General features: G+C 32.7%; 1 protein-coding gene across 2 annotated transcripts; it reads left to right on the top strand.

Annotated features, from left to right (window-relative positions):
• The first annotated feature begins 1732 nt into the window (after positions 1–1732).
• On the top strand, positions 1733–11580 carry LOC113494945 (endocuticle structural glycoprotein ABD-4-like). 2 transcript variants are annotated; one of them, XM_026873484.1, is made up of 4 exons: positions 1733–2095; positions 7006–7133; positions 8457–8628; positions 10941–11580. In XM_026873484.1, exons 1-4 carry the CDS (start codon positions 2093–2095, stop codon positions 11091–11093), a joined length of 456 nt encoding a protein of 151 aa, XP_026729285.1. In that variant the 5' UTR covers positions 1733–2092; the 3' UTR covers positions 11094–11580. The 2 variants fall into 2 exon arrangements, with proteins under 2 accessions (XP_026729285.1, XP_026729284.1); XM_026873483.1 differs by lacking the exon at positions 1733–2095 and having other exon boundaries at positions 6924–7133.
• The last annotated feature ends 540 nt before the right edge of the window (positions 11581–12120 follow it).

The following is a 12120-nucleotide window of genomic DNA, read 5'->3' on the forward strand; positions in this document are numbered from 1 at the left end:
TTTTAGCCTTGTGAGAGGATCTACCTTTATCTGTAGAAGATCTTAATACCTGTTCATATTAACGTCAACATTTGTAATCACCATAAAAACAGCATTTTGTCATTCATGTCAATCTTCTATTCCTCGCTAATGCCAAGTAACGTGTGCCGATTTATTTATCAGCAATAGAGACGATTTTGTATGGATGAAAATTGAAAAATCGTAGGCAAGTATTTTTGCCTTAACCAGAACAATAAAAAAATAATAAAGATTAAAAGTGACGCTGATCTATTTACGTTTAGGAGACCGAAAATAGTATCCAATATGAAATATTAAACTACATAAAACTTTCAAAAGCTACTTCTTATTCCTACAAAGCATGTCCTTCCTCAGGCTCTAGAATACCTATGTATGAAATTTATTTAAATTGGTTCAGTGGTTCTGTCACGAAAGCACGACATCCAGTCAGAGTCTTTCACATTAATATTACATTAAGAATTTAACAAGGGAATTGACAATATCCTTCAAAAAAGTAAAGATTGACACTTCTTTGAGTAATGCCAATAATTTAAGTTCTGCGGTCAAAGATTTATGAGTGACGAAACATTTAACACGAGTGTTTGAAATTGTAAAGTGTTGACATATGATTAAATATGTAAAATATTGCTACCTGGATAACGTAAGAACCTGTTAGGCTTATTGTTTTAAGTACTACTAAATACTTGTGTATTTTTTTGTTTGTAAGGACAACGAACAGCGAGCGTCGTAAAATAAAATACCTTAACTTTCTGCACGCAGAAAAATATCAAGATGTAAAAAGATATTTAAAAGTTTCTCTCCAAGATTGCTGAAAACAAATCAAATAAATTCATGAGAATAGGTCATATTACGTTGGCAAGAAGAAATTTAGCCGAACTCATCGAAAACGTGAATGCTAAGAAGGCTTCTCTCTGACCGGAGTCAAACTAGAAGTGGAAATAAGAGCGCCAGGTGTTGTTGCTATGTAAATAGGGGGTCCTAAAATTAATAAAAAAAAAATGACCAGCTGTTGGCAACATATCAAGTATGTTGGCATAAGCTTTTTCCCCCGAAAATAACAGCGCTAAAGTGATTTAAAAGAGACTGTAAGCTGCAGGGCTTATGGTCCATCTTTCTTTAAACTGTGTTGGTAGCCTTACAGCTCTTGTACATTTGTCATCCTTCGTCCCAGTCTACATTACAAGTGCTTCTGTACATTAGTCTATGCACCTTAGGCAGACCTTCAAGATATAGCCGAATTAAGTTTAAGAATGTAATATTGTCAGCGGTTGTCAGTGATAGTAGAATGTGAAACTTAGGTACATTGTTGTTCCATGTCATCGTACCGTAGAAACGAAAGGAAGGAAGTTATTCAATGAAATTAGATTGTTCATGCATATTATTAACTCTTTACTGTTGCGGTTTTTTGTGTTTTATGATAATTCGCTTATCATTTATCAAATTAAATACCATATTTTGTCTGATTTTTGTTGAATCTTGTAATTGAAATTCTAATTTTGATTACCTTTGCCCTTTTGAGTTAATAGAGGAAATAAGAATGTTTTGTAGGAATTACTTATGCCATACGCAAGAATCATCGCAAAGGATGTGTGAAATATAATATTTGTGAGACTATTAGCTGTACGAAGGTCTTATTTTAAATTCAAAATGTTAAATAAATTATTATTAGTTAGTCAAGAATGATAGTAAATTAGTTACTTCGATAAGGTTTTAAATTGCATCTTGAAAATTACAATTTTGACTTGTGTCATGGCGTCTAAATTGGCACGATATTAGCAAAATTATTGATATAATAGAATAAAATAATTCTACAAGAATTCAAATTGAAAATTATTTAGATAATTCTATTATTCGATTAGTATCTGATTGTTTAGCATGCGTACACGTTTGTAAGTGAGCGTATCGCGTCACTGAGATGCATCGTCGCCGGGATGCGCCCGCGCCGGCGTCAGGTCGCACGAAGTTCATAGGTAAACACGCCGGTATATAAACCCCATGCAGTGTCAACGAGCACACATTTGTGCCTGTGATTGCATCCAGTCCCTTTGTGAACCCTGCCCTCCATCCTAACACAATGGTGAGCAAAAATATATGTATTATCTATTTTTTTAATTCTCTGCAAGCTTTAAATTGACTCGAAATACGTCTTGTTGTATTGTTATTTTTCTCAATTCTCAAAAGAAATAAATATTTTTAAATTTAATAATTTATTTAATCATCTTTTCATTGTTTTAAACGCGCTGAGTTGTAACTGAGGTACGTTATAAATTAAAAGTGAATTAATTTAGACGGTTGTGAATCTTTTTGTACTAGGTACTTCCTGAGTTACGATTATGGGTTTTCAGTCTTTTAGCTTTCTTGTCAGTCTCAGTCAAGAGGAGTCAAGAACTCCTGCAATTTTCAGTTTATGTTGAATTCCGTTACACAAGCCGATTAATTAGTTGTCCTTTAATGCATGTAGTTCGCATGCATTAAAGAAGAAGTATGAACTGTAAACTTGTAGGTTTGACTTATCGTACACTCTTTCATTGTTGCCAATCAAGCCATAAATACCAAAATAAATTACAAAATATTTTTTTAACTGTTTGAAAATGTTATTCGGTTAGTTTATGTTAGGAATTTTGTTTAGCTCGTAGTGTCAGAGTGTAACAAAGGCCGTTGTGTGACATCAGGGCCCCAATTCTGCTATTAACAATGGCCGATGAATGAATGAAAATTGGCTTAAAATGTAATTTTTTGTATTTTTTCCTGCAAAGTAATTGAAAATTCAGTATGGAACAGTACACCCAATGTTAACACAATTAACTTCCAATTATTTTATTGGCAAAACGCTTAAGACAGAGATAAAGATAAGAATAGGAATAATTTCAAATTTAATCCGATTGCCATTGATTAATCGGCCGCTGTAAAATAGCAGAATCGGGGTCCTGACCGAGTCGGATGCGAATTTTATAATTTATTATAATTCTTTTTCTTCCTTCCCAGTCCATTATTCTATTTGCACTTGTACTTCTTTCTCTCCTCCCATAAGATTCTAACTATAAAATGTATAAGATTTTGCATTCTCTTGAGTGATTAATACATAGAGTAAGAATGACATTTTAGGTAGCACGTATCGAAATCGATATAAAAAACTTTTTGATTTTGATCGTAAAGAACTTATTGGTTAAGAACTACTAAGCAATTATATGTAATGACCATTTATTAACGTTATATAAATAAATACTACTTGATTAACAAACTAATTATCTTGAATGTCTTGCTATTATATCCCTAAATAAATCCTGAACAAAAAAACTGCCGTTGAAAAATAAGATTACTTCTTATAGAAGATTACTTCTATTTATTCTTATTACGTTATATGTTATTCTCATAGTATTACTTGTAAAATATTAATAGGGTTCTGATTACTAATAAAAGTAAATAAACTTAATTGAGCATAATCGCAATGGTCGTAAATTTTCCTATGAAACCGGTTCTATTTTGCAGATTTTACGATAAATATTTTCCAAAGCTAAAATAAAAGCTATTTCCGTAAAAGCTTTTGCAATTTTATATCAAACAATGGTGTGACGACTCCGCAATAGTTGCAAACATAAAATCATTTTATATGTCAAAATCAAAATGTCAAATTGTAATACGTGCGTACAATGTAGACACTAATAGTAATATTTCAAACAAGTAATGGAACCCGAAGAAAAAATGTCAAAGTCGTAAGGAGTGGGTCACATAACAATAGGTTGTAGATTAAACTAGGCACCAATATGTCCAAAGGTTGCCAATACTTACTTCGCTTAGTTTGTAAAGCGCAAGTTATTTCTGTTAAAACGTTTAACAGAAATAACTTGCAATTCATTTGTACGCTGTTACTTATATTGCTTAAACATTTGCTAGAATCAAATAAATACTAATTAAAATGATGATAATTTTACCTACTGCATCTAGGAACTAATATCTACAAGAAACTATAATGACGATATCTGAATGCCACAAGTAGGTCAATGCCCGAATAGTAGGAAAACGCTGAAGCTTTCTTTCCCCGCAGATAACTTTTAACAACTCAGTATTTGAGTACCTAAGTATGCAAATTTATTACCGTTACCTTATCGCGGGTCAGAAGTCAACACGTGTTTCATAAACGGGAGTTCACAATGCAGCTCAAAGATTGTTGTCGAATCACGGAATCCTTACTTTCCTCAAACCGACAATTTCTACTTTACCTACCTCACGTTTTCGAGACGAGTACTACTTCCTTTATGTGTAAACTTTGCACAATATCAATCGTAAAACATAATGTAGTCGTCTTCAAACAAAAGACTTTTGTAACTGACGCATGAAGCGCATGCATTGCCCCGGTAAGGCAAGTTGGCACGTGCAATATGTGCTTATCCTATACCTCGAAGCATATGTGCACTACACAAAGCATATATCCAAAGCGGGATATATTTTGGAACATCCTATTTAGTCAGGATTTGAACTATATACAACTACACACTTGGTAACTGTAACTGTTATAACTGTTATATCGAGTGTCTTGTTTAGCTTCGCTACATTTGCAGAATTAGAAAAATGCTAAGGATTTATATAGTACAATTGATAGTCTTCATTATAATTCGTAAATGAAGGAACAAAAACAATGCAAAACTTTTGTTTATATGGGAATTAGGTCAATAGGTCCAATACATTAGTCAGCAAGATGCTATTGTGATTGATTGATTAAACGTATACTATAAAAACTAAGGCTATATTGAGATTGCCAAGGCCTCAATCTGCTAGAAGCTCATTAGCAATACTATTAACGACCTATTTGACATTACAATTTTATTGACAATAAAATACATATATTACGTAACCAGATAATAATAAACATTAAACACATTGTGATTTATTTTAAGTTTTTCTGACCTAATAAAGGCCTAATACATCAATAACTTTAATTATATACTAACACTCAGTGTTCTTCCTCCTCTCTCCTACTAATTATGTTATATGCGACGCCCGACAGGGTCCATAATTGTGACTAAATATCTAGATACCAACAACCTGTATATATTATGGTAAGAAATAAAGAATTGAGAATTGAGAACTATAACAATAAAATTAAGCTCAATCATAATTATGCGAACAGAATGGACAGCAAGAAATTTGAATAGTTGTGTACCTCCCCTTGCAATACAAGGAAATGTCGGCAATGATTAGTACATTCATCTTGGTAGTAAAGACATTGTTAATATATCAACTATGTAATGTCCCTTTCAATATATGATTGCACAGCTTAGTCGTGTACGTTGCCGGCATTCGATGAGACGGCAACTATAGTGCATATTGCGATTGCAATGACCGCGCAAGCTAATTCATTGAGAATCCAATCGGTATGGCTTTAACACTAGGTGTGATTGTACAGAAATATCGTCTTGAGATGGGGATTAGCACTGCTGATAATAATCTTTACTTTTAAAATGAAACGTCAAGGGAAGAATAAACAACACAATTTGCAGCTTCCAAACGTAGAGTTACGGAAGGGCTCTACAATAATATCCATAAAGTATTTACTTTTGAAGTTATGTTTTTACTCTTAATTTTCATGTATCACTTAAATATCCTATTTCATAATTATTAACTTTATTAAAAAATACCTTTTTTCTTTCAAGCTTAAATAAGGATAGTAAAAGTCGGGAGATGCATAGTGATGTAACACCAATGCATGTGCACGATATAAAACTGACGGTGCATATAAATCAGTGACTGTGGTTAGCGGTTTCAACACACGATTTCTATAAACTTATTTCATTGTTCACGAAGAAAGCACTTTCAACTCCCTACGTATCTTCCGGCATACGATATATTTGTAGGGATCCATTTGCATATTCGTGAGTGTTGGGATGACTTCGATGCTTTACACAATAGTATATCATCATCATATATCATCGCTTTTGCTATTGGATTTATTGAGTAAATCATTTAAGCTGTAATCAGTTTTACTTTTTTATTTTCTTTTAAATTCATTAGGGTATCCCATCAACATGGATACGCCAACCTCATTGGATGTTATCAATTGCACTATTTAAATTAAAAAGCATTGATTAAGCCGTCGTACAAGGATGCGCTAAAATAAGGCGAAGTGGCCCAAGATCTAAGAGGTTTCAACCAAAATCCTTAATCAATGATTCTCCACTTTACCCCGTGTATAATCTGAGCTTTAAAGAAGGATAGAAGGATATTCCCCTTATAGAAGGATAATCCAATTTATTACGCAACCTTTCAGTATTAAAAGTGTCAACTTAGATGATCTTAGGTAAATTCAGGAATTAATTCTCCATTTCAAATAATAAGGTGCCAGGCCTAATTAAATTAGTTTTTAAGTACTTTCAAGTACATGAAAGTACTTAAAAACTAATTTAATTAGTTGACTAAGCATGTTATTTGTAATGTTTTAAATAAATAATAAATTTTGTATGTGACAAAAGTCAACAATCTTTCTAGTCACTTGCGAATTAAAAACTAAGGCCAGCTAAAACGCCTGCGGGGCACATAGCTATAAATGTAGTTTATAAAAAACTATTCCGAAATGGCAGGCGCAGGTTGTCAAGTAGGAGTTTCATTGATTTGTTTTTTTAACATATTTAAAACTACATAAAAATATTAGGTATACTGAAAAGTTGTAAGTCTTTAATGTTTTTATTTGTCACATCAACAAACAAAGCGTATTCTACCTCGCCTTTGTTCGTTTTAACTTAAGGACTTACCTTCGTTTGCACATCTGCGTTAAGTAAACTTTGTAGATCATTTAATATCTTCTTAGTTATTTTGTTACAACTTTCATATACGACGACAAAAAACCGGTTGAATATTTTTAAATTTAACTTTAAAAAACGAATGTTATAATGACATTAAAACTCGTCTCCCATTTGTTTTATTTTTTTTCTACTGATTTTAAATAAACCTTCTTAACTGCCAATAATGTTAAACATATTCTTTTTATTGCAGATCTCCTTAATCTTCGTTCTCCTTGCAGCAGTGGCATACACGACAGTAGAAGCGCAGTCTACTGCCCCTATTCCCATCATACGCTACGAATCTGAAGGGCCCAACGTTGATGGATCATACAAATGGCTGTAAGATAAGTTGACTTTATTTTACTTAATAATTTTATTCGAAAGTTTTCTAAAAAAATATTATTTGAAATGGTTTATTACAGTTTGAAACTTTTTATTAATACTTTCTTTCGGGTAACCTTAAAGCCAAGCAAAGCCTTAAAGCTAAAATATTTTTTGGAAATAAATATTTAAATAAATTAGTAATATCACCTTTTTCTTCACCTCTCCGTACTTTGCTATTTTAATTGACACTTGAAAGTAAATTCAGGTTTATTTCTATTAGCGACATGTCATAACGATGGATTCAAATGTGAACAATGTTATGGATCATAAAATCGTCTTCGGTGTCCCGCTAAATGATTGTAGTTATCACATTAGTATAAAATGCCAAATATTATGTAAAGACTATTCAGGTTTTGTATCAGCATGGGTCTCATACTATTCCACATTTAATTTGTAGAATCTTTATAAATTTGTTGCGTAACAAACTTTCTTAGGCATTCTAGATAATGAATGGACAGAGATGATTGGTTGCCGTTTGTGAGAATTTTGATAAACATAAATTATATCTGCCTTGAATGTAAAGTTGTTATGAGGTAAGCCGATTAAGGAAACTTGTATAATATTGAAAGCAAAATAAAATTATTTTCTATTTTAGTCACAACTAATGATTAATATCTTACTACTTAAATAGGAAATGGAACAAAATGGTCTTGTTTATAAAATCCATATGTACTATACATATACTAATAAAGAAACTGAAATATTTAGTGAGTAGACGTCATATATTTAATACTATTTTTTTTATAGACTTTTGCCTGGAGTGACAAAAAACTTTATTGCATACAATAATTTTCCTGATATCTTCAAAACTCATCTCATCTGTAGTTCTTTTTAAAATAACATGTGTTTAACGGCTGTTTTGTATCTTGCGTATTGTCTCCGATTTCGGGTAAGATTATAAGGTGGTAAACACATGTCGGTAAAGTTCATAAAAGTTCCATAAAGTAATGTACGTCGTCGCGTCAACTTCTGAATAAAATATGAAATCTTAAAAGATAAAGATCGGTTCTTTAGGTGTCGCAAGGTAAAATATTTTTCAATGTCTGTATAAGATGATGATGTTATTATTTTCGGATGTACAAATTGTTGTATTTTTTTCCGGAACGTGTTTATGGCTCTAAGGATCTATATGATATACTGTAGTTTATTAATTGTGATACTTAGTTTTACTTATTCTAATGGCTATTTAAAGTTCTATTCTTATAAATACAATTTAATCCTTATCAAAAAATATATTTCTTTAAACGTTAAGTCTCAAAAAACATTTCCTTCTTCCAGTTACGAAACGGGTAATGAGATCAACGCTGAGGAGTCTGGTTACGTGAAAAACTTCGGCCAAGGCGAAGGCAAGGAGATACAGACTGCGGAAGGCAAGTTCAGTTACAAAGCTCCCGACGGCACGCTCATCGCACTCACGTACATCGCCGACGAGAACGGATTCCAACCTCAGGTGACTAAACCTCTTTACAAATGTTGCACTTCCAAGAAATAGATGGAGGTACTCAATTCAATTTTCCTCCTTTTTAATCTGATCGCTCTTATGTTGGGATTTCGAGAAACAGTACGCGTACTGTAAGCTCTTCAAGAAGCATTATTGCCGATCAAACACTGTCTTACTTTAACAACGATAACTGTCCACTTTTAATAACCCATAGGCACATCTAGGTATAGGCTTTTTGCTTACGCAATATTAAGAATTCTTTAATTGTTAACTAATAAATTTGATAATATTTCCAAGACTTAACAAAAAACCTTTTATAAGACTTTCATGAGTAGAATAAAAGCGTTGCATATACTTAATTCCATATAAGGTTACGACGAGATTGACGCATTGTTTCATCAATTGCGCAATAATACATAAAATAAATTGACTTCTTACCACCTGTTAATTTCAATTACGTTTATAGGTGTTGCCGTCAGTAAATAGAAGCCTTGACACTTTGTTGGGAACCACAATACGTTTTGTATCACTTTGTCGTACAGAGGGAAACTAGCTTGAAGCAGCACAGGTTCTAAAAAAAAACTCTAGGAAGCTAAATTCCTTATAAAATGACAAAATGTATTGCTCATCGTAGCCTCTGAAATAGATTTCAAAATCAACTTAATTACACGATCTAGACTTGTTTTTATTTCAATCGAAAGACATCCAAATCTAGACAATACCGGCGAAATCAACATTGACCCAAAAACCAGATCCAAGCAACTTTTTGCACACTATAAGTCATTGAATCCTAAAACATATCTCTTTCGTAAGGAGACAGTAATTGTCCATTTCGCGTTATGTAATCCACGCCCACTGATAACTCCAGATACGTGATACATCTTTGTTTCTGTAATGTGTAGATTGATTATATGAATTAAAATGTCAATCCAACGATTTAGGTCCTCGTTATAATACAAGCATGATGAAATATGTGCCGAGATTTTGTTGAACTCCGCGCGCCTATTGGGTGTATCCTGTTGTTACTTTATGAGCTAGTCGTCCTTGTATCTAAGTCCGAGTAAGCCTTAGTGCGGCAGAAAAACCTAAAAGCACATAGATCATCGGTGTCTGTGCCATCACAACTAAATGTAGGCAAAAATCTGCATTAACTTAAGTTAATACCGAGATAAAGCAAGGAGTGGTCCGCATGTAGGTATTGTAAATACTCGTAAAACGTCTCGGGTCGAGCCTGAATCATCATTGCGTAAAACTTTAGGAAGATGTCTGCGGTGCGCCGTTGTGGCGTAGATGTGGGTCTTAGTTAGCCAACGTATGTGCAAATGTCGCTGTAAAATATCAAACGTCGACCCGTGACCCGTCTTAGGAAATGGGAAGGCTTCTAGTGTCGACATTGAATATTGAGAACTTTGCCTCCTTTACCGGTCTTATAATGTGACTCATTAACGGTCTAGTATAGCCGCGTGCATAACCTTAATTGACATACTACTCGTAGCGGTTATATAATATTGAATACCTGTTCGCTGAAATGGTGCAAAGCAAACATAGTATGAATGGCAATAATCCAAAGTTATGTATGATTAGCGTACGCAATTAACCAGTTCCGTTCAGCAAACATAAGTAATTAATTGATAAGTGATCAGATTAGTAATTTATTAATTTATAGGCTTTATAATCGTACTTCATAATATTGCCTGAAACCAAATACATTACTCGTATGTTGTTCTAAAATAGTATGAACTTTCTTAACAGTTACTTATGCATTTGGTGTTGAAAGTAATTCAAATGTTACATCAAAACCACTCTGTGAATAATGTATGTTTAAAACGTGATAAAGTCAATGAATGAAGTTGATCTAATTATGTCAATGTTAATAGCCAGTTTGACGTAGGTTTAATGTCAAATTATCAATTTCATAATAAAATTAATTTGATATTATATACGTAATCAATATTATACAAAGTTAAGTATAGAGACTAGAGGGTAAGGATTTAGCGAAACTTAAGCGTAAATAGATATGTACACTTATCATATGTCATGTTAAGTTAAAAGTTGCTGGTAAAATATTTTTTTTTACAATATCAATTTACCGATTTGAATCAATTTACCGGTAAGAAATTGAACTTTACAGAATTCGCTAAATGCTTGGTATGTCACGTATGCCAGCAGTAACGTATTAACCAATCACTGACCCTCATTCTTTCTTAAAATATACCGACAATTATCAAATTATGTTTCGACTTTTGCACTATTACGTAGAAATAGATAGGTTTCGTTCTAATACTTATTGATGCTAAATCGTGTACCGTTTTTGTTTCAAGGGAGACCATTTGCCGACGCCGCCGCCCATCCCAGAGGCTATTCAGAAGGCGCTGGACTACTTGAAGACTCTCCCTCCCAGCAACGAAGGAGCTTCGTCAAACATCAAGCCACAATACCAAGCAGCACCCTTTAAAGCAAGACCAAGGTTCTAAGTTTCGAAGTAACATAATTTTGTATACGAACAACGACTAATTCTCGATATCGAGTGATTTTGCACATTATCATATCCATTTGTAAATACAGAAATTAAATATTAATAGATTATAAAAAAAATCTTAATTTTTGAACGGTGACATATTGAGATCTGTTCGTTCTTAAGGTTACTAGGTGTTTGACGTGTAAATAATATTCAAAACGAACAATACAATTAATTAAAAAGATACGCAATGAGACAGTTTGAGCTAGTTTGACAACACATTTTAGGGAAAACCAATTAAAACTGCGAAGAGTCTTGTTAATTGACCCGAACAATACCATTCTAATTGTATGAGAGACCGTCACTGATGACCTGTTTGATACATAAATTTAGAATTATAAATACCTATGTTAAACAATAAGTAGATATACTTTAGCAAATAAAAGTCATTTTGTATCATAATAAATGCAATGTTATAAATTTCAATAAAGGTATTGAACGTATTACCGTTACTTCCTTATTTCTACCCAAAAACTATTTTTTATTAAGTATATATTTTGCGCAATTATATCCCAATGCACATATTCATAGAATTACAAACTTTACCTATAGTTAGGAGTAAAGCTCTTTATTGCTCCTTATCACAAAGTGACCTAAGTTATACCAGTAACTATGGACGAAAATTTATTTAAGTAACAGTTTCTTTTTTTATTTTATTTTTTTACATTCTAAGGCAGTTTACAAAGGGAACGATAGTAAATTTTTCAATAGACATTTCAAGGAAATTCAAATTTGGACAAACTGTCATAATAATGTTAAACAGCGTTGACAAATGTATTACAAATAAGCTGTTTTTATAAAAATAAGCTCCAGCATCCCATTATTCACAAAAGTAACTGTCAAAAGGTTAAGGTCGAACACATACGCATGTTCTAATTTATTGAGCAAAATATGAATATTAGGCTACCGACGGATGATGAGTTTGGGTGTGACACCTTGGTTTCATCATAAATGTAAGAATCAATCTTATTGACACACGCTGC

This window comes from Trichoplusia ni, chromosome 6 (assembly GCF_003590095.1).
Source record: "Trichoplusia ni isolate ovarian cell line Hi5 chromosome 6, tn1, whole genome shotgun sequence".
Lineage (NCBI taxonomy): Eukaryota > Metazoa > Arthropoda > Insecta > Lepidoptera > Noctuidae > Trichoplusia > Trichoplusia ni.

What these genes read in the sequence shown, in the direction of transcription:
- LOC113494945 (XM_026873483.1), top strand. Translation starts at nt 6,979, where the DNA reads ATGTTAAACATATTCTTTTTATTGCAGATCTCCTTAATCTTCGTTCTC. An exon ending in GATGGATCATACAAATGGCT is followed by an intron (nt 7,134 to 8,456) that starts GTAAGATAAGTT and finishes TCCTTCTTCCAG; the next exon opens with TTACGAAACGGGTAATGAGA. An exon ending in AGAACGGATTCCAACCTCAG is followed by an intron (nt 8,629 to 10,940) that starts GTGACTAAACCT and finishes TTTTGTTTCAAG; the next exon opens with GGAGACCATTTGCCGACGCC.